At 43.7% G+C, this 22681-nt stretch overlaps 1 protein-coding gene across 1 annotated transcript in view; it reads left to right on the plus strand.

The window, feature by feature from the left end:
* Nucleotides 1–19281, plus strand: part of NFKBIE (NFKB inhibitor epsilon) — a 37443-nt gene extending 18162 nt beyond the window's left edge. Inside the window, exons 2-6 of the mRNA XM_048482949.1 lie at nucleotides 12647–12749; nucleotides 13933–14167; nucleotides 14580–14668; nucleotides 15305–15553; nucleotides 17444–19281. Of these exons, the coding sequence (XP_048338906.1) occupies nucleotides 12647–12749; nucleotides 13933–14167; nucleotides 14580–14668; nucleotides 15305–15553; nucleotides 17444–17509 (742 nt within the window). The 3' untranslated portion in view covers nucleotides 17510–19281. The remainder of the gene's footprint in view (nucleotides 1–12646; nucleotides 12750–13932; nucleotides 14168–14579; nucleotides 14669–15304; nucleotides 15554–17443) is intronic.
* The last annotated feature ends 3400 nt before the right edge of the window (nucleotides 19282–22681 follow it).

The following is a 22681-nucleotide window of genomic DNA, read 5'->3' on the forward strand; positions in this document are numbered from 1 at the left end:
CCATCAGGTGTGGGGAAGTAACTTCCATTTCTTACTAGTCCTGACTTGAGGCCTTAAAGTAGAAGATAGGATGTACTGTGTCAGCCACTTTCAAGCAGGTACCCTGAAGCAAAGCTGGGATTTTTGCCCATGCAAAAATACCGGTGACCTCTTCTTACCGCTGATGAGGAACGAGCTTTCAGTCCAAGCAAATATTTTCATTATGCAGAGGGATGCTTGCTGACTTCCTGCTCTTGAATGCTGGTTACAGAAGATCACCTGAGCATAGCTGCCGTTTTGGTTTACTTCATGCAAAATTCGTTGACCTTGTAGTTCTTCGTTCTGATGAATCTTGGGGTTTTCCAGCCAAAGCTGCTGCCTGAGAAACTGCCTTTTGTACTGCGTGGAGACAGTCAGATCTATTTTAGTAGCACTGAGTGTGTGTGTGTGTGTGTGTGTGGAGGGGGGTGGCTATGGTGGAAGGGAGAGGCGGCAGGGAAGCCTGTACTGTATGATTACGGCTGTTGACTGATGAGAAATCATGTGTCAGTGATGTGGATTGAGCTTTGATGGCTGGAGAAATGGGAAGTTCAGTCAGTTTGTTTGAATCTATCTGGAAGGGTGTCCTTTCCTAATACCAGTTGGTGAGCAGTCATTAAGGCTGCTTAGTCTTTCTGGCTTTAGCTGGGGCACCTGGCTGTGACTAGCTTGTGGCTGTTTGCTGCCTTTCAAGATGAAGTCTCCAGGATAGGAGAATGTCTTTGTTTTGTAATGACACACAGAAAAAGAAGAGGAGTTTGGTTTTATACTTCACTTTTTTGCAGCCTAAAGTAGTCTCAAAGTGGCTTAGAGTCACCTTCCCTTCCTCTCCCCACAGCAGACACCTTGTGAGGTAGGTGGGGCTGAGAGAGTTCAGAGAGAACTGTGATTAGCCCAAGGTCACCCAGCTGGCTTCATGTGTAGGAGCAGGGAAACAAATTCAGTTCACCAGATAAGACTCTGCTTGAACTGATTGGGAATAGGAGTCTTTTATCAGAGGAAGAAGTGGCCTTTTGTAAAGTGCAGATACTGTGGGCAAGATGCTGTTTGCTCTGCATAATGTGGTGCCTGAGAGTTTTACCATATGAAAAACCAAGAGGAAAAAGGGAAAAAGAAGTTGCATTCTTCTCTATGCAGGAGGTGGAACAAACCTTCATAACGCAGAGAGGACTGTGATTCCCCTTGCTGATGATTGGAGAAGGGATCTAACTTGTTGCTTGGTGCATACAAAAAGATGAATGCCATGGTATGCGTGGAGAGCCTTCAGAAGATCTTCCTCACATTTCCCAAGAGGCTAGGTAAAAACTTAATTGTGTAAAAGTTAATCTTACCTGTATATGGTGGAATGGCTTCATAAGGTGTTTCAATGATAATGTTGTTAATATACTGATTTTCCTTTTTTTTTTTAGTCAACAGTAGGGTTAAAACTGTTTGGACTTCAGATCCTGAATTCCTACTTTCATTTTGAAGACTCATCTGTCCCTATGGCTGCTATCAGTGCATCTGTAAAATGACTCCATAGCCAGAACTTGCTAGCTGTTGTGCTTTTAAAAAAAGTTTGTTTCTTAATGTGCAGTCTTAATGTATGGTTCCCAGGTGTAAATGCCTGCTCGTTCCAATATGTAAGCAAGTCTCTCTTACGGTTTGCAGTATAATTTCGGCTGAACTGTGAAACACTCACAGAGCAATTTTTCTATTAAAATGAACTTCTCTTAATTAAATTACTGTTGTTTGCAGCACCTGCTCTTCAAATCTGATGTCTAGGTATAGATCATAGATAACAAACTGAGCTGGAGGGAGCGTTTTGCTTGTCACTCTGTTTCTCAAAGAGATTGCAGAATGACTTTAAGGATGTTGGATAGAATCTACTGCGTATCATTGTAACTTGTATTGCTTATATTATTTTACAAATAAAATTCTAACATTCTTCTTATAAAGCAAGGATTAGACACTGTAGGTGCATCTTTATACTCAGCTAAAGGACAAATATATCTCTTGAGCACTTAATAAAGGTCAGACTGGAACAACAAAGTCTAATATCTGCAAAAAGAAAGCTTGCACAGCACATGGACCCCTAGTTGCTGCTGGTGCCTGGAATACAGATATTTTCCCGGTATGGATACCTTGCTGAGTGAGGCTCTATGGAAAATCTCAAATGTAGTCATGGTCTACTTGGTGGCCATTTGATACCTCCAACCATTCTATCCTTCTGGTATAAAATGTGGTGGTCAGGACTTTAACAGGAGTCTGCCGGAGAACATGTGAGACCAGTATGTTGTCAGTTGCATTGCCTCCCAATTTGGTTCTGAACCCAATTCAGAGAGCAGGTTTTGACCTCTAAAACCTTAATGAGTTCCGCCGGGCCTGTAAGACTGAGCTGTTCCACCGGGCTTTTGGGGAGGCCAGCCGCTGATGTGCGTGCCCCCTTTGTTATAACAGCGGGAGCCCTGCTGCCCGCCCCCCCTTAGTGGAGTTTTAAGCTATTGGACACCATCTGTTGCTTTCTGTAATGAAATGTTGTAATTAGAGCGCTGTATTTTAATAGGGACCAGTACTAAAATGTATGGAGTTTACTTGTTTATTTAATTGTATTGTATATCTGTGTTGTGAACTGCCCTGAGCCCTCCGGGGGAGGGCAGTATACAAGCCGAGTGAATGAATGAATGAATGAATGAATGAATGAATGAATGAATGAATGAATGAATGAATAGAAACTCTAAAGTCCTGAAGACCATCTCTACTTGCATGAGCCTGTCTGAGTTTCAAGGTCAGTTGGTGGCGTGCTGCCATGGAAACGTCAAAATGTCTGCTGTGAGGATGGTTGGGAACCCATTAAAGTATTTGCAACCACTGGCTCTTTCATGGGGACTTCCTTCCCTCCCTGGCAATGCAACAAGCACCATCCTTGGAGGCCTTTAGTCGTAACTTCATCATTGTCATGGAGGGCTGGAAATTAATTAACCATCTAGTTTGTTTCCTTAGATGTTTGGTTTTAGTGCTGTTTTATACTTATGCTGTTGGTATGATTGATGCATGACATAGTATTTACTGCTGTTTTGCTTGATTTTTCAAGGTAACTATTGCCAACCCCTTAGGAGATTCTTTTTAAAAAGAAAGGCAGGATGAAAATTCTGTAAAAAATTAAACTCAGGGCCACAAAAACTGTAACAAAAGAAATCCATATATCAGTCAGATTAGGATTGCCAACATGAGTTGGGAAATTTGGGAGTGAAGTCTGAGGAGGGAAGAGTTTGGGGAAGGAAGAGACCTCAGCTGGTTATAGGGACCACCCTCCAAAGCAGCCATTTTCTCCAGGAAGGTAGTTTCAGCACGTAGCCATGTTGGTCTGCTGAGCTAAATTTGAATTCGCTAGCACCTTGGAGACCAACAAGATTTTTAAGGAGTCAAAGCTCTCATCATGAGATATCTGTCAAAGGGAGCTTTAATTTTTGAAAGCTCATGTGAGGGATTGCAAGGAAAATGTAATTTTAAAATGCAATTCTGACAGAGCAAATGGGCCCAAATGCCATTAAGAAGCACTGGGTAGACCCTCTGTTTGCCCTCTGCAAACCAACTTATGCATGTGCCCTCTGCAAACCAACTTATGCATGTGTCCATCAAAGACTATATCCTTCCCCCTCTCCCCCCAAAAATCTTGTTGGTCTCTAAGATGCTGCTAGACAAAATCTCAGTTTTCTCCAGGAGGGCTGAACTCTCATCTGAAGATCCATTATAATTCTGGGAGATATCCAGGCTCCACCTGGAGGCTGGCAACCCTACAATCAGATGCTGCTTGCATGGAAATAGATTTTCCTATTCAATGCAATTATTTCTGTGATCATGACTCCTGATTATTTTTTCGGTCTTGACTGACTGATGTATGGAGCAATTTTGCATTTTTCCATTGCTGGTAATTCTACACCTTAATGTGGAACAATGTGAATACTGTTCAGCAATATGGCTTTCCTAGCAGCTCAGAGGTAACTAGATGCTAATGTGGCAGTTGTGGCTCATATCAGCATAGCATTTTGGTTCATGGCATTATTGCCTGGCCACATGAAGCCACTCTGGCATATTCATAAGGGAATGTGCTGTGGCAAGCTGTGGCATGTGGGGATACAAAGATAAACCCACTTGCAAATAATTGTTGTTTTTTTAAAGTATTGCATTTCTATCCTTCTTTTCCTCCAGGGATCTTGAAGTGACATATATTTCTTTTTCTTCTTCTTCCTCCTCCTCCCCTTCACAATAGACCTGAGAGGTTAATTAAGCTGAAGGACAGTAACAGACTTAAGATAATCAGTGATGGAAGGCATTAGTATTTTCCCTTGAGGACGGGCTAGCTGCTAGCAGGTTTCTCCTTTGCCTGTGAAACCCCAGTCAGCTCCTTTGCTCCTGGAATCCGTCAGTGGAGAGCCCTGCTGACACACAGCAGCACAACATGAACAATGCCTGCATTGTGAAGTTGTCAGTAAACTGCTCCTGGATTAGCTCCATGGGCCTACAGGTACTCAACATCCAAGAAGGAGCAAAAGGTGCTGCACATACTCATACGGGAAAGCATAAAATAAGACATTATTTTTTATGTAGTGAGGATGATCATTAATGGGCTGGACCACCCACCAGAGCTAACATTATCTTAGCGTAGAAGGTTTTTCTTCCAGAATGATAATTCTTCAGCAGTGTGAGAGTTCCAAGGGTCTGCCTCCAAAACTCTTTTATGTGTATCATTGACATCTTTTTCTGCTGGTTTTTCTCATATCATCTTTGTCTTGTGCTAAACTTGATGGCAAAATCCTGCAGTGTGAGAAGGCTGAGGACTAAAGTCATGAACATTAGATGCAATTCACCCTTGGAGATGTGGGTTGAAACAGTTCAGAAGTGTAGAAGACAACCCCTTCTATATAGTAGGTCACATTCAGGGATGTGTTAAAATTGCCCAGGGTTGAGCTGCCCCTGCCAGTAACAATAAATGTAGGTTTGCTCATTATAGCCTCCTAAGCCGCCACTGGCTGGGTCTGATCCAAGCAGCTGGCCAAGTATCTCTGTTTCTGTTGGCAGCTAAAAATATCAATGAGCCTTTCCCACTACTAGGCAAATCTGAGCTGAGTGGGCACTGATACTTCTGGAGCACAGCTTTGCTTGCTCCTGGCCATCAAAGAGGCATCTGGGGCAACAGGACACTAGGAACTTTCCCAGTAAATTAAAGGGGTAATTTGCCCCCAGCCACTTGACCCTGTGAGCTAGCATAACTTTCACATTTTGCCCTTTGGACACTGAACTCTACACAATCCATCTCCAACCCTGGCTGATGTAAGGCAGTTTGATGTAGTTGATAGTACAGTGTGTGTTGGTAAGATTCTGCAGTTAGGCCAGAGAGCTGGAATGGCAAGGAGGGAGCTGTTGATTAGGGGTGTACTAGAACAGCGGTGTTGCCAAGGTTATTGCTGGTCAGTTTCAGTTCTCTGTAAAAATTTAATTAGGGCAGTTTAAATTAAATGTGGAATTTCCCTCTTCTTTTTCATTGGACATTCTTCAGGAGGAGGTTGTTTGAATTCTTGATTCCAGCAGTGTTTCTTTCCCCACCCTTTTCTTTTTTGTAGGAATTTCCTGTTTGCTTGAATAATTAATCCTTCCAAATGCTGGGTCAACAGTTCAGTTACCCACATGCCCCATCTCCCTTGTTGGGTGGGGTGTGTGTGTGGGGGGGGGGGGGGGGACGGGACAGAATACATAATAGTGAGTAGGTTCTGTACCTGCACTGCCATTTCTTAGCCCAGGTAGCTACACACAGTACTACTCAACAATTTGTGGTACAAACCATGGTTTAAAATTCTGTTCTGAAATACTGGTTTGGTGCCAACCAGTAAATTATGGGTTGCTGGACTGTCTGCATTCAGATGTCACAAATATTTGATCAACTAAAGTTAATGATGATTTCTGAATGCACCTGATAGAGGGAGCAGTCACACTCTGTCACATATTCCCATTACTGTTTTTTGTGCTGGTGCCGGGGAAAAATGTGTGACGATAAAGATGTGTTTGTTGTTTTTATTTTGATAACTTCATATTTGTTATTGAATTGTCTCGGGGCAGGTAGCTCAATGCTAGATTAAGGAGACAGAAGTGCGGAGGTGGAGATCTATGAGAGGCTCTTGCCAGGAGGTGAGACCCAAATCTAGAACTGTACCCTTTCTGTATTGTTTTGTTTTTTCCTACCTGACTTGAGTTTGGGAGAGGTTTTTCAGAGCATTAGCAGCTCAAAAGTATAGTATATCTTTAGTGGTTCTGTGAAGTAATTGAGGCAGGTGACAGTGCAAAATCCAGACACTGAGGCCAAGTAAGCAGCTGCTGAGTCTTCATCCTTGCCTGGCATGATATGTGTGATTAGGGACTTCCCACTTCAGCACCAAAAGATCACTTCTCTCTCTCAGTGTAAATGTGTATCACTACCTTGTGAGTACTAGGTAGCGATGCACTTCCCCATGAATCATATGCGTGCTCTGCATTAAATCCGCAAATGTATTCTGCAGCAGCAGAATGAAAAGCTTGGAGAAAAGTTGGATTATGTGGTCTGTATATGCTCTGCATGTAAAATATGCATGCATTTATTTAGAATGTAGAAGCAGAGCCTCCCTGGCTGGCTGCTTCATGTCCCGACCCCCTTTCTTCCATAGTGCAACATAAGGTAGTTTACAAGGAGACCTACGATTCAGGCATCAATCAGACCCACACTAAGTTTTAGCCAGAGGACTGTATCATGCCCTTTTAGCTGATATCCCGGGCCTTGCTCTTCCTTTTGCGTGCCATTCCCTGTTCATTTTTAATCCTGTTTCTAGCCATAGGGGCTAGAAACTGGATTTTTGTTTTTTAATGAAAGCTTATATATTCAGGATACTAAGTTCTGTGCTTGGGTAGTGTCACTGTGGAATCCATGTAGCCCTTTGTCAGGTCTGTGATATGGCATGTAAGGGATATGCTTCTTTGGCTGAAGAAACTGGGAAATTTCTATCTAAAACAAAAATCTCACAACTGCAAATATGAGGGTGCAGCTTGTAGCTAAGAAAGGACTGCAGCATCTTATTATAGATGCATTTTACATTGCATGTGGAGCTCTTTCATGTTGTTTTCTCCCACATCCCTCCAGTAATATGTCCATGGCTCAGAAATCCTAATGTGATTGCTGTTTTTGCTCATGAAAACATGCTTTTGAACCATGAAAAAGTATGGTAGTTTTCACTTTGAAAAGGTACCCATTGAATAAGGCTAGTGGAATTATTATTTGAAGAAATATTTCTGTTTGCTGAAGCTGCTAGGTATCCAGTTTTTGTTGAAACCTCTTAAGGTCAGGGCTTCTCCTGCAATGAGAATGACTGCCATTGCTAGCTGTTGTGGGGAGTTCCTAAGGAAAGTGGCTTGATGGGAGAATCCAGAGAATTCTGTATTTCTCACACGGCTGCCTCTGTCCTCACAGCTGTGCTTAGCTCTGGCAGATAAAGCAACAGTGGTTTAAAGTTCACAGCAATCTGCCTTGGAAAGTCCCTGCTCCTGAGAGCCCTTATCTGCAGCACAGTTACTGGAGTGTAGGGATACACCTCGAGCCACATGAGAATGCACAGGGTGTGGGAGATTAGCAAAGATAACCTGACAAATAGTTTGTGTGGGGAGAACCCACGGCTTCCTGAAAGTATGTGAAACACAGTACTCTGCCACCAACATGGTTACTAGTATGAGTGGGATATGGAAGCAGCTGACAATGGAATAAGAGACTTCCCCTGGTTCCCACTGCTGGGACTCCCAGGTGCAAGTATCATGCAGCATTTGGGCTAACCTAATGCAGTGCCCTGCAGTTCTTGTACCTCTTTGATAATGCATCCTCTCTAAAGTCCTGGAATTTCTCACACTCATTTATGTTGACACTTGTCTTTGATAATGCTGCATGTTTATCTCTAAAACCAAAGCTCTTTCTAGAGTTTCAATTTCTAGATTTCCTCTCTTTTTTTTCCAGACTTGTGTGGTGGTAAAGGTATTTTAGATCAATTTCTGTAAGCAAGCAAAGACATTACTAACTGGGCAAATTGTAGTTTAGGCCTTTTCTGCTTTTTTTGTTGGGAGAGGAGCTAATTCGGGAGCTAGCTAAGAATTTATTATTTCTGAGCAACTAGATCACTCTGATCCCACAGTCTTGTAAAGTCCTACTGCAAACCATTTGCAAGGCTTGCAGGTTTTGTAAAGGAAGCTAAGCTGTGTCTTTTAAAATGCTTTACTTTGAGCAGTTTGTTTTGGGCAGGTTAGTCACTTGTTTGGTGTGAGTGAGAATGATCGTGGAGAAGGGTTTCATTTTTTGGGAGGGTGATAAATAGTAATATTTTTCTTTGCTTTCCTTTAAGTCTATCAAATAACTAATGTAACTAATGTAGGAAAGGGTAGGCAGGAGGGACTAATGCTAAATATGTGTGGTAACTTTTGCAGTGAAAAACTGGTGTAAGGGCCTACATCTACACTGTATAACTTGCTTAAGAAATCTGTAATGAAGGTGAAACTGACCAGCAGAGAGTAAACTCCATTCAGCATCAGAGGGTACTTTACAACTGGGTACTTCCCACCTAGAGCTAGAGGTTTTCACGTTTACATGTACTCTGGTCACCATTGTAGTCTGAATGAAGATCAGAGCCATAAATGCAGGGGGAGCCCAGACAGGACAGAAGTATCCATGGAAATGTTCTCCCCAAACAGCCCCCACTACTGTTAACATAAATCTCTCTGCTGTTATCATGCTTTCTGTCTTGTTTCAGAAGGACATCCATGGCTCCATGCAGTTTTACGCAGCTATTATAAACAAAAACAACTTTAGCAGCACATTATATAATGTGTACCAAAAGGCTGCTAACATGATATTGTACAAACTGCTACAGGGGAAGACCCCCCCCCCCGGACATTAAACTTTAACCACACTATGCAGCCCAGTCAAGTGTTTATTCAGAAGAAGAGTTTCTTACTCTAAAAACTGGCAGAGAGGATTATGTTCCGTTGCCTTCAACATGAATTGAATACATAGACGTTTAGCAGGTGAAACTTCGCACCACTTCCATCTCCACACCAACCAGAACATTTCACTTGCTAAATTTTCCCACTGAAACCAGAGGAGTTAGACCAGTTTAAAAAGGTGGCAGCTACATGCCAGTAAGCCCTAGATGGTTGAATTAGGTGAAGGGATAGGTGTGATTCAGCCCTATAAAATCAGAGACCAAATAGTGAAAATGAGCCCCAGGAACAAGCCAGCCAGCTTCTCCCCAAATTAATGCATTTTCCATATGCTTTGGCCTGGGAGAGTTAAACGGCATTCAGCCCTGCACTGGCTATGGCAGCTGTGGGTGAGTTTCTTTGGCCCTCCCCCAGCTGTTGCTGAGGCAACTGTGGGTGGCTACTGCTTTGATGGGTAGGGAAATTCCCCATGCCCATGTGACCTGGAGCTTCCCCTGGGGCCTAGGCTTGCTCGCTGAGCCACAGACACTCTTCTGTCTGGGCTGCAAAGTGTGCAGTTCTCTCTGCTGTAAAGTCTAGCTACTATGATTTCAATGGCCTGTGTAGAAGTTTCCAAATCACTCATGGGGCCGCAGCTTCCTGTAGCAACAGGGGTGATCTGTGGTGGGCCTGTGTTCAGAGTTCTTCTTTCCCACCTCCCCCTTCTTTCCAAGGGCTATCAGTACTACCTCCCACATCCCTTGCTTTTGCTTCCTTGGAAATCCCCTTTATAGACAGGCAATGGATGCAGATGTGGCTCATCATGACCTGTCTCAATGATTCTCCAGATTTAAAGATCCATTTTTAACTATAATTTTGAATAACTTGGCACTGAGGGACCCCTACCAAATATTGGTGCTAACTAAAGAAGGTTCTGTTTAGATGACTTGGTAGATGCTGGTGCATCTTGCATTTATTCTGAAATTTTGTCTGAATGAGGAGGACAGACAATGAGTTTCCATTTTAAAATTGTACAGAATCTTTTAAAAATTGAAGTGCTTTCTTCCTTTTTAAGCCTCTAGGGCACATTTAGAACATTAACTTCCATAGCTGTGACAGTTAGGAAGTTATCTCTCTCTCTCTCTCTCTCTCTCTCTCTCTCTTGCTTTTAGTGAATTTCCAGTATGTTTTATCTCTTGCATCAGAGCTCCTGTGGCTTAGCAACATAGAGCTGGATGGGACCCTCGAGGGTCATCTAGTCCAACCCCTACACAATGCAAGAAATTCACAACGACCTTCCCCCACATACTCCCTGCTGTATGCCCAGAAGATGGCAAAAATCCCTGCAGGATCCCTGACCAATCTGGGCTGAAGGAAAATTGCTTCTGGAACCCAAACAGTGATTGGCATTATCCCAGGAATTAAACAAGGGCCACAAGAGCTGAGCACTGACTCGTGCCTTTCTGCCCTTTTCCCCATGACCTGCTTTAAGTTCACAGAATGAGCCTTGCTGTCAGATGGTCATGTGGCCTCTGCTTAAAAACCTCCAAAGGAAAGCCCACCACCTTCTGAGGAAACGTGTTCCATTGTTTATTTAATTTTGATTTAGTTTCATTTTGTTAGTTCTGATCCAACCTTCTGGGGCAACAGAAAACGATTCCACTCCATGCTTTAAATGACAGCCCTTCAAATGCTTAGAGATGACTAGCACCTCTCAGTTGACTCCTCTCCAGGTTAAACATACGCAGCTCCTTCAACCTTTCCTTGTAGGACTTGATCTGCAGACTCCTTACCATTTTTGTTGCCCTCTTCTGGACATATTCCAACTTGTCAACATTCTTCTTACACTGTAGTGCCCTGTGGCCATAGTTTTTTTTTTTAATAGTGGCTGGAAATTAGAGGGGGAAACTGGGGAAATTCTAGTGTTCCTTCAGGTTGTGGATATAGAATGAATTTAATGATCTTGCTATGATAGAAACGCCTCTAAAATGAGGCCTTATTTGCGCATTTGCCTACTTTTTAATCCCAAGGATCTTGAGAGCATTTTTGTTTGCCTCTATAGTTGCCAACTGTAGCCTGAGACATGCCTGGAGGTGTGGAGATGGTATCTGTGGAGGGGAGAATTTGGGGAAGGTTTCCACCTAGAATGTATGTTTCAGATCACTAATACGGTACCTGTGGGTGCCATGGTGCCCACTGATACTTTAAGAAAGTGGGTGGGGCTACATAGAGCTCTTGACCAGCAAGACTTCTGATTGAACACTGGAGATCTGACTCGCTTTGCAGATTAAAATAATAATGTTTCAGTGGAAACTGCCACCACAGTTGATTTTATTCTCTCTTTCCCAATGTATTTTTTAAAATTACCCTCTTCTGTATACTTAGGCTTTCTCTGAGTATGTGGCTCCTGTGACATTGCTTTGTGGTTGCCCCTTTCTTCTGTGGCAGCCATGTTGTGGATGCACCTGTGTCAGAATTCCAAAGATGCCTACAGGCTCAAAGTTAGGGACCCCTGATCTATGTGGTATATCATACAATTTGCCCTCTGAAGCTGCCATTTTCTCTGGGACAACTAGTCTCTATGGTCTGGAGTTCACTTGCAGTTCTGGGAGAATTCCAGGCTCCACCTGGAGGTTGGCAACACTTCCTGTAGTAAATAGCAGGTACCCGATATTATGTGTGTGATACAGCCATATGGACTTGGCTTTCTGCTCTTTACTCTGTGTAGACAATCCCGATGGAAATTCTACCTGTATCTCCCACTCACTGGGCTTGTGTGCGTGCTGACACCACATGCTGAAGTCAGCACAGACCGGCTTTTAGCAAACAGTTCAGTTGTGACTTTTGAATGTTTCAGTGACTTGCTGAAAGCAGGAAGACAGTATCTGAGATAACCACAGCCCTCATGTGCTGAGAAGGTTGTTACAATAAGTTCTGGTTCCTACAATCCAACTATGATTATGTCTTGATTGGTGGCTCAGTTATTTTACTTCTGAAAAAACTGAGTGGTGCCATTTCTTCCCCTTGGTTCAACTAAGATTAGACTCTACACAAAGATGGAGGATTTGACTAATGTCTACAGATCCCATCCTTAGATTTGAGCCTCATATTTTCCTGCCTTGCATTAGGAAAGTGGAAGTCTCTTGATCTTAAGAAAGTAAAATTGGCCCTGGTGTTTCTTCTGGGTTTACCTTTGGCATAAATGCCAAGTTTTAAGTTATGGCAGAATTATGCTTGGCTTGTGAGGATAGGTTTTCATTAAGCTTGTGGGACATTGGTTACTATTAATTTGGCCCTCAGCATGTTTGCAGGTGCCTGCTTCTCCTTGACTGCTGAGCAGGAAATACGTGGTTGGCTAATTGCAAGTGACAAACTCCTTTGCTGTGTAAAGTGTTTGTTGGCCTGCCCATCCTGTGAAAAGGGGCAAGGATGCAAAGCTGCTCAGGAAGAGACATGACTACTGTTTGCCTGCATACGTCTAATTGAGTTTGGTCTATAGTCGAATGTATTTAATAACTTGTTCCAATGGAGACATGCAAACAAGGAACTGGGTAAAGACTTGTTCTTCAGGCATGCTGGATTTTTTTAAAGTGTTTTTGAGAATGGTAGGTTGGCATTACTTGGACACTACAGCACAGACTAATCCCCTTTTCCTTCTGTACAGGCTGCTGCACCTGGCGATCATCCACTGTATGGACTCGGTAGCACTCTGCTGCATTGCCCAGTTGCCCAAGGAAGTCTTGGAGATGCAGAATGACTTATTCCAGGTGCGTGTATGTGTGTGTGGCTTCACTCCAACTTTAGTGAAAGAAAAGCCTCTTCTAGATGGTAAGGATGTAGATTATTCAGCAAGCTGACTAGTGGTCCTTAGATGTGCATTTTCCTTGTGTTTCTTGCTGCTGTCTTGTCAAGTGAGCAGCGCACACAGAGCTGTTATCCTGCTGATCTGGAAGGCTTTCCTTGGCATGTGTTTCACTGCTTCTCATATCCATGGTCAGGACATTCTTCAACTGGGCCATTGAGCTTTAGTTACATGCATCACCTTCTCTGACTCAACTTGGTGAGACCCAATGTGGTATAGTGGTTAAGAACAGTGGACTCTAATCTGGTGAACCGATTTGATTGCCCACTCCTCCACATGAACAACAGACTGTCATCAGGTGAACTAGGTTTGTTTCCCTGCTCCTACACATGAAGCCTGCTGAGTGACCTTGGGCTCATCACAGTTCTTCAGAACTCTCCCCACCTACCTCACAGAGTGTCTGTTGTGGGGAGAGGAAGGGAAGGGGTTTGTAATCCACTTTGAGACTCCTTACAGGAGAGAAACCCAGCATATAAATCCAAACTCCTCCTCTTCATCATCAATTTTGTTAACCAGAAGTTGCATCTGCATCTAGATATGTTTCAGCAGGACACATGGAGTCCTACTTGCAAGTGTGCCTATCAGGATGCTTGTTTTATTTATTATTTGTGAGGTACCTGATATGACTAGGTGGTGTGCAGAAACTACAGCATTCCTTGCCCGTCAGCCAAACAGGTATACAAAAAACTGATATCCATCCCTGATTTTGATAAAAGCTTTGTATAATTTGTTTCTTAAAAGTGGGGGATCTTCACCAAAGTAATCCAAATTCTGCCAGCAAAAATGAAGTGAAAAACCTATATTTTCCATTGATTTTTCTACTAGTCAGGAGAAGGAGCATGAAGCAGCGCAGAAAACAGACTGAGCTAATGCATCGTCTACTAAGCCCCTGACCTTTGGCTTCTGAGACTTTTATTAGACATTGTTCACATGCTTTCTTTACATGAAAGTTGAGACTACCAGGATTCTGAATTCGGCATCCACTACCAAATGCTGAACTTTTGTAGTGCAGTCATGGAAAACCCACAGCAGAATTTCTGTACCTGTTTCTTTCTTCTTTCTGAACTACTATTGTTCTTCCTGTGTAGACCCCACTACACCTGTCTGTGTACCTGCAACAGTCTAATGTGGTGCAAGAATTAATTTTGAAAGGAGTAAGCACAGCTTTACAAGACCGTAATGGAAACACCCCCCTACACTTGGCCTGTGAGCAACAGAGTCTGGAGTGTGCCCAGCTGCTGCTACAACAGCAAGAGCCAGTCTTTGGCAAGCCCTTGGAGTATAGGAGATCCCTGAAAAATCTGCAGCTCCAGAACTGGCAAGGTAAGAAGTATCAGCATTTGCGTGAGGTATGTGCACATAGGGAAGAGCCCTGGGGTACAGAGTAGTAAGCTGCAGTACCGCAGTCCAAGCTTTGCTCATAACCTCAGTTTGAGCCCAACAAAAGTCGGTTTCAAGTAGCAAGCTCAAGGTTGTCTCAGCCTTCCATCTTTCCGAGGTTGGTAAAATGAGTACTCAGCTTGCTGGGGGTAAAGAGTGGATGACTGGGGAAGGCAAAGGCAAACCACCCAGTAAACATGGTCTGCCTAGTAAATGTTGTGATGTGACATCACCTCATGGGTGAGTAATGACCCCAGGCTTGCACAGAGGATAACCTTGACCTTGACCTTTATGTGCCTATTGAGAGTATTCATGCTCAGATTCTAACAACTCCTTGGTTTGTCTTGTTCTTCAGGCTTCACCTGCCTGCACATCAGCACCTTAAAAGGAAATCTGCAGCTGATGGCACTGCTGGTGAACAGTGGAGCTGACATAAACGTTCAGGTATGGCTGAGCCCCAGGGCACTTGGCAGAACTGCACATCCTGGGTATGTCAAGCCAACATTCATGCTGTGCTTTTGGTGACACACATATAGAATTTGGTGCATTGAATGTAAATGTCAGCATTCTGAAAACTGTCAGCATTAACTTTGAAGAACGTTCTTCCTATTGTGTCTATGAAGATTAATACTGAAAATGTGTGGGCCACGGGTGGTAAATTCTCAAGGTGGGTTGAGCAGGGTTTAAGGAGCTGGAACTTTGCATGGCTCCTTGTTCCTATGCCTGTCCAGTAAAAATCAGAAAACTTCCGTTCAGACTAACATTCACTAAGCTACTGGATCTGATTGAATTGTTCCAAGTCACATAGTACAGCTTTTCTAGAAACAAATTTGGATGTAATCTGACCAGTTCATAAATAACCTTTGGTCCCATTACACTGGTGTACTGAGAAACAATTTCAGGTTGTCGGTGTTGGACAGCAGTAGTACTCCCGGGGCAATAACTCTCACGCCTGTCTGTTTTTTGCCAGACTTCCATGGTTTACGTTCATGTCAGTATGGAGGTACTCCAACCCTTTCGGATTCTGATTCAGAGACTGAATGGGAGTGTGATCTAACATTCTTCTCTCCTCACTTCCAGGATGGTACGAGTGGAAAGACGCCTCTTCACTTAGCGGTGGAGAACCATGATGAGGTGGCTGTGAAGCACCTTCTGCAAATGGGAGCCCAGGTGGATGCTCAGATGTACAACGGTTGCACCCCACTTCACCTGGCTGTAGGCAGGAAAGATGCTACCATTGCTGCCATCCTCTGTCACTCAGGGGCAGACACCTTGCTTAGAAACATGGAGGATGAAACAGCCCAGGATTTGGCTGATGGCAATGATGATGTGAGTTTGGCTCAGCCCCTGGCAGGAGCTGCTGCTGCATGGGGACCTGGAGGAGGAGGCTGAGCAGAATGGGCAGAGATCAAAGTTCAGTTAGAGGACAAGATCCTGCAGAAGGAAAACATGTTTAGCACACGGTCTAGCAATCTATAGTTCTTAATTTTAGTGTTAACCCACTCAAAAATGACTGGCACAACCAGAAATTTAGAGATTAGATCCAGTAGTTTATTTTTAGCTGACTGTTGTGCATGGAAATAGTCTCTGTGGGAATCCAACCCTGGATCTGCAAGAAATACAGAGATACAAGCTATGTGTGGGAGTTCTTCAGCAGCTTGGATCCACCAGCAGAAGGCACTGCATGAGTAAGATGTTAAGTTCTGGCTATGAGTGTTTTCAGTTGCACCTCTCTTTGCACTGACCTTTGTGTATGATGGACAGATTCCAGTTCTGCGGAATCCGCTATCTTAGCATTTACCCAGCAGGGAGGAGCTGCTAACTTGGCTGGTCTGCCTCACCGCTGCCACTTTTGCCTTTTCCATGGAACTGTTGTAGTTCAGTGCAGGCGGATTCCATTTGTCCTACTCTGCCTCAGTGGATCAGGGTTCTTTCCTTGTTCTCGATCAGTGTAAGCAAACCGGAGCTACTTGTAAGTCAGGTCATGGTTTGGCAACAATTTTTGTACTGAATAATGGTCTATTCTGACCTTCATTATAATCACCATTAAGTGGTAAAATAGGACTATAATAAAGAAAATGTAGAGCACTATATATAGAACTGAATTCTGCATTTCCACATTTCAAAAGCCACTGAGTCATTTCAATCTGTACTTGCAGCCACTGAGTCACTTCAGTCTGTACTTGAGGATGCGCAGACAAACATGCCTGAGAAACAGGTTGCTTCCCTCTCACTCCTACTGTTTGCAGTGCAGAGAACATGGCCATTCTGTTCTACCAGTTTGATGTATTGGACAGTTTGGCATTGTCCAGAGGAGATCTGGGGCCAGGGCTCCACTCACCCATTAAGTTCCTTGGGTAATCGGGCCAGTCATTCTTTCTATGACTGATTTACCTTACAAGGTTGCTGTGAGAATATTGCAGAATAACCCTTCGAGCTTCTTGAAGGAAATGCAGGATGCAGATGTGATGGATCATACTAGTGCTCCCTCCAGTTTGGAACAGGATCAATATCTCCTTTTGTGATGTCTGATTAATCAATGACCCAGTTCAGAGAACTTTTGAAGAAAACTGGAGAATTGACACCATGTTAGAGACCTACTTAAACTGAGAGCCTGCTCTAAAGAGTGCTTGGAGCCATGGTGAATCCAGCCCTTGATATATATGCATGTATCATGTGGAAATTAAAGATTTTTCCCCCTGTACATGGTAGTCCCTAAGTCCCACATAAATGTGTATGTATGGTAATACTCCTGGGGATACCATGTTATCAAAAAGCACATGGTATTTTTACAGATTATAAGACATTTCCTTTTATATAGGCAGGAGTTTAGTGGCACTTTAAACTTTTGTTGTTTTAGCGTTCATGGATTATACCTAGGCTTTGTCAGATTCATTGAACTGGGTTGTTAATCTACTTAATTTACAAAAGCTTATGCTGGAACAAAATATTTGGTGCAACAGACCAACACAGCTACTCTTCTGGGATTATTGCTATGAAATCTCCTTCTGTATGTGTAGCCATGGCTAATGATTGGTGATAATGCCCAATTGGCATGGCATGTGCAATGCTGTTATGAGAAATCTGCACTTGAATGTAGTGCTGTTGTGCTGTATCATTCTGTTGTGCATTCAAAATAGTCATACAAGTTCTTTAGTGTGCTCTTTGCAACCATTGCAGTACCAACCCTGTTTGTTTTCTTCTCTTTTCTCTTGACAGATACTTACTCTCCTGCCTTTTGATGACCTGATGATCTCTGGGAAGCCGGTCGTGTGTTCCAGTTGAGCATTCTAAGACTTGAGTTAGATTGTCACTTTTTGGGAGATGGTGGGCCAGAACACTGCTGCTGCTACAGGTTGTCTGGCTCCCAGAAAATGATTCCACTTGTAGCAAAGTCTGAGGCTTTGTGCCTCCTTCAGACACTTCTTGATAGTGCACTGGACTTTGGGAACCGCTGCTGGAGGAAAACTGCTCCTGGTACATTGATTGTAGTGCCTAGAAGATGAAATGGAATTGCCTCCCTTTTGAAGGACACCAGTTCAGATAGATAAGGCCTATGTTTGCTTCACCTGCTTTGGCTAAAATCTCAATAATCATTGGACCAGAGGTCAGAGATCCTGGAGAGGTGTCTTAATTTTTTTTCTTAAACTGCACAGTGCATACAGATGTCAAATTTGCTCTGTTTCCTCCAGAAGCCTATGATAGGAGTCTCAAGGCAGTGCGGCTGGTGGTGTTTGTTTTTGAGAAGAGTTTCCTGAGCTAGCTATGGCTTAGGTTCTAGGCATTTCCTTCAGTGACTGCTATAGTCAGCACTGTTATACTGGCTTGTATATCTGTGGTGTTGAGGACTGCACAGTAGCCCTTTCACTTTAGCCCATCTGCTTCCTCCCATGGAGGATACCCCATTGCAAACAGATCAACAGGACAGGAGCCTGCCTTTAGTTCTACCCAGAACATAGAGAACTTGAGTGAAGGCTGAACTCATGGACAGAGAAATGCGCCGTTCACCACTTCTGCCTGGAATGATTGTTGTCCTTAGGATCACATTCAGGCAGATGCACTGTTCTGTTTCAGCTCTGTCCAGATTTGCTAGATATTCTGTTCTGCTAGGAACTGCCAGGTTCTTTATTAAATTGCAGTCCTACAAATGCCATATTTCCCTCAGGCAAAAGAATGCTAAACTGAATTCCCACTTTCACCCAGATCTTAGCTCGTGAAATAAGGAAATGCCAGAATCTGCCCCACTTTGTCAGGGATTACAGGCTCCCTTCCTGGAGTACTTTTGAAAAGCAGCTTTTTAATGGCTGTGTCACAGGAAAGCTCTCTCCTCCTGACTATCCTTATGGGAGAAGCTGTCACTGGAACAGCTTCCTGAGTCTTATTCCTTAGCATTTTAAAATAACTTTTACTATGACTTGTCAGCCTCAGCCTGTGAGTAATCCATTCCTCTTGCTTCTCCCTGCCTTCTAAATTGTAGGGCTAGTGACCCAAAGCCACCTGTTCCAAGAGATGTCAACAGAGTGATTTGGAAATAGTGACCAACAAAATGAAGAGATGCAGGAGAGTTTTATTCAGTGCTGATTTCTCTGTTGAAGGTTACTGTGCTCAGCCAGAAGACTGTACTGTGCACTCTCTCTCCCTTTCTCCCTCCACTTGTTGCAACTGATGATTGAAGTATGTTAGATCAGCAGACAAAGGAACAGGAGTTGCTTACATGCAACCATTACTTTGCTGGACTGGGGAAATTCCCAGCTCTCTCCCTCCTACTATCGCTGCCTGGGAGTGGCTTTTTGTAACGTGGCAAGTCCTGGGTGGCGCAATCAGCTGGGATGTTTTAGGGAGAGGCTTCTTGTCTTCCTTCCGTTTGGGGTTATTTTGTTTTCAAAAGAAGGGACTTAGAAGCAGCAGCACCTTAACCTGCGTCATTCTCCACTTGTGTTTTTTTCTTCCCCTTTGTTATCTTGTCTGGCTTGAGACCTTTGCTTTCTAGAAATTCCTTTCTTCCTCCCAGGTTTCACTTTGTTTCCCAATAACAAAATAAAGGTTTTTCAGCTGGATAAAGTCTACTCACTTTGTATATTGAACGGTATTGTTGGCCACAACACAGACTGTTTATAGTAATACAGTTACCAACTAATAATATCTGTTATTCAGTATACTTAGGAAAGGCTTTCAGTTCAAATATCGAGACAACTGTATGTCAGGTCTGAATCACAGCACATGGGGAGTCCAAGCATGAGAACAGTAGTGATAATTTGGACTGCTAAGAAGAAGTTTGCAAAAAGAGTAAGCTATTTTTTTAAAGACTTTATAAACTCTGCACCCTTCTTATATTTAGAATGTGCTGCCACCTTGTGGCTGCTGTCAAATGCAGCTCTTCTCTGTAATTCCAAAAGAGCCATTCTGCAGTTTAACAAACACCCAGAAAACGTGCAAGGGTAGGATATTCTCCTGCCTTTATTCTCCCCTGACATCAGGTGACACTGGAAGAGGTGAGGTTAAAATACTTTGTAGAACAAATTCCAGCTGTTTTTAGATGGTAAGAGATGAGCTTCTGGGCTTTAGTGATGAGCTTCTTGGCCTGTATCATCTATGTAAGCAGCTAGAATAGGTGGTTTTTAGAATGTGGTTTTTAGAAATGTGGTTTTTAGAAAGTGTGTGGAGCCAAGTTGGGCTTTTGCCTAGCAAGGCTTCTGATTGACTTTTGGTGACTTGATTGGTTGTGCAGGTTTTTTAAAATGTTGCTTTGGTTGCATCTGCCACCAGAGCACAAGGATCTATACCCATGATGGCGAACCTATGGCACGCGTGCCACACATGGCACGCGGAGGCCTCTCACCAGGCACGCAAATGCCCGGGTCTCCCCCTCCCCCGAGCAGGTTGCCGCCGCCATTCCTCCTCTGCCCGAGGGAGGAGGCAGCCACCTTCTCCCTTGGGCGGGGGGGCGGGGTGGGGATGGCGGCAGCAACCTGCTCGGGGCCGCCTGCTCTCGCGGCGCAGGAGCCCGCAGCGCAGAGCAGGGAACCCCCTCTGCCCGAGGGAGAAGGTGCTTGCCTTCTCCCTCGGGCAGAGGGGGAGGCGGCGGTGGCATGAACATCTGGGGCACCAGAGCTGGACACCCCTGCTTTAGAAGAATGAGGGGGTTACTCTGGTGGGTTTTCTGGGCTGTGTGGCCGTGGTCTGGTGGACCTTACTCCTAAAGTTTCACCTGCATCTGGGTCTGGCATCTTCAGAGGTGTATCACAGAGGGAAGTCACAGAGTGTATCACAGTGTGTAACAGACTTCCCTCTGTGATACACCTCTGAAGATGCCAGACACAGATGCAGGCGAAACGTTAGGAGTAAGGTCCACCAGACCACGGCCACACAGCCCGGAAAACCCACCAGAACCTGTAAAACCTCAGTATTCAGGTTAAATTGCCTTATTGACACTTTGCGATAAATAAGTGGGTTTTGAGTTGCAGTTTGGGCACTCAGTCTCAAAAAGGTTCGCCATCACTGATCTATACTGTATGATTGATTAAGCTGTGGCAATTATTTTTTGGCTGGCTCTGCCTCCTATGGCAGCCATGTTGTGTCTGTGCCCACCCTGCCATGTTGGAATTTCAAATGTGCCTATAGGCTCAAAAGATTGGGGACCCCTGACCTAGAAGAAGAGGTCCAAGTCCAGCACTGTGCAGTTCCAGCCTACGTTAATTCCAGAAGCATTGTATGCTTCCCTTTGGAATAAGGGTTGCTCAGGATTAAAGGGTGACTCATGTTTGTTTATTCTCTCCCTTTCTACACACACACAGAGGATTCAGGGTAGAATGGATATCTTCGGGGGAAGAGGTCCTGTGTATTCTACTTAAATGTGAGCGAGCAATTCAGAATTATAATTACATCTTTACTGGTGACTCCTGCTATCTCTTCATTCACTCTGTTTAATTTGAAGGTCATTTAACATAGCATTATGAAATCAACAGCCCATATAACCCATTAGTAAAGTAGCTACCACCACCCCAGCATGTTGTAGTGGTTAAGGTGTCAAACTAGGACCTGGTAAATTCAGGTTTAATTCCGACACACCCATGGAAACTTGCTGGGTGACATTGGGCCAGTCACACACTCTCATCTCTGACCACGCTTAGTATATGGATGGGAAACTTCTAAGGAATACCAGGTGTTATCCAAAATGGTGCGAATCTCTTTTAGAGTGGGGAATTAGCAACAACAGTCTCTTGGCTTAGCAAAAGGCTGGACAAGCGCAAGATCTTGGTTGTCTATGTTAACGTAAAATCAGCTTTTGCAAGAGATTCTGCAGGAGAGTGAATAATGTTTAACAATTTTATTAAGGGATAATGGGGGTTCACAAGTGCACAATAATCAAAGCAGCAGAACACACACACAGTCCTAAGATGTTTGTTTGTTTGTTTGTTTGTTTGTTTGTTTGTTTGTTTGTTTGTTTGTTTGTTTGTTTGTTTGTTTTGTTAGGCTTTTATTCCACACTGTCCCCGCTAGGCTCAAGGCGGGACAGTTACTGAACAAGAACTATTGGGAGAGGGGCATAGGGAAAAAGAGACCCTCAGGGTTATGCAGAATTACCCTGTAGGACAAAGAGGAGTCCTGCATTTCAGGGACAGACGAGAGACAGAAATCAACCTTAAATGGTTGAGTCATTAATCTAATGGGTTGAGGCATTAGCTTGATGGTCCAAGCTTGGGAGTGCCTGAAAGGGGGATGGTAGCTGATGGAATTACAGCTATAAAACCATGACATGCAAATGAGACCATAATTAGAGAGATTAGTTAGAGGAAGCATTTAGTTAATACAACATTGGTCAGGAACACTTGGGGCAAACAAATTAACAATTCTTTGTCTCTGCAGAGGTATATAGTCCAGGGCTAGAGATAGGAATGCTCTCCAGGGCTCTCTTAATCCTATCAGGAAAGGTGTGAGATAGGCGCTTTGCATGGCAGATGTGGGTGAGGCCAAGTCCAGACAAATTTTTACTGTGTCCTTGTGGGTACACTGAGCTAATGCAAAGAATGGGCTCCCCATTTTGGCACTGCACTGCTAGGCACCCTAAGGGTTGACAGAATGGGTAGGTGCATCACTGTCTTAAAACAGAGCTCCCATCCAACCACCATGGGTTGGTCTGGTAACACAGGGTGGTGACACAGTAGAAACAATGGCAAACCACCTCTGAACGTCTCTTGCCTGAAAACTCTACAGGGTTGCCATAAGTCAACTATGACTTGATGGCAAATAAAGGTAATTAATTTTGGATTCTTGCAAAGAGACATAATGAAGCACAAGGTACTTAAGTAGACAGCTTCCAGTTTACATGTTCACAATAAAGATTGTTCTTTTTCTACAGTTCTACAACTCCATTGGATATTACAAATGCTTCATTATAGAACTGTCTTGTTTCATGGCTTGATGATATTAAAATTAAATAAACCTTATGCAGGGCTT

The sequence above is a fragment of the Sphaerodactylus townsendi genome, linkage group LG01 (genome assembly GCF_021028975.2).
Source record: "Sphaerodactylus townsendi isolate TG3544 linkage group LG01, MPM_Stown_v2.3, whole genome shotgun sequence".
NCBI classification, from domain to species: domain Eukaryota; kingdom Metazoa; phylum Chordata; class Lepidosauria; order Squamata; family Sphaerodactylidae; genus Sphaerodactylus; species Sphaerodactylus townsendi.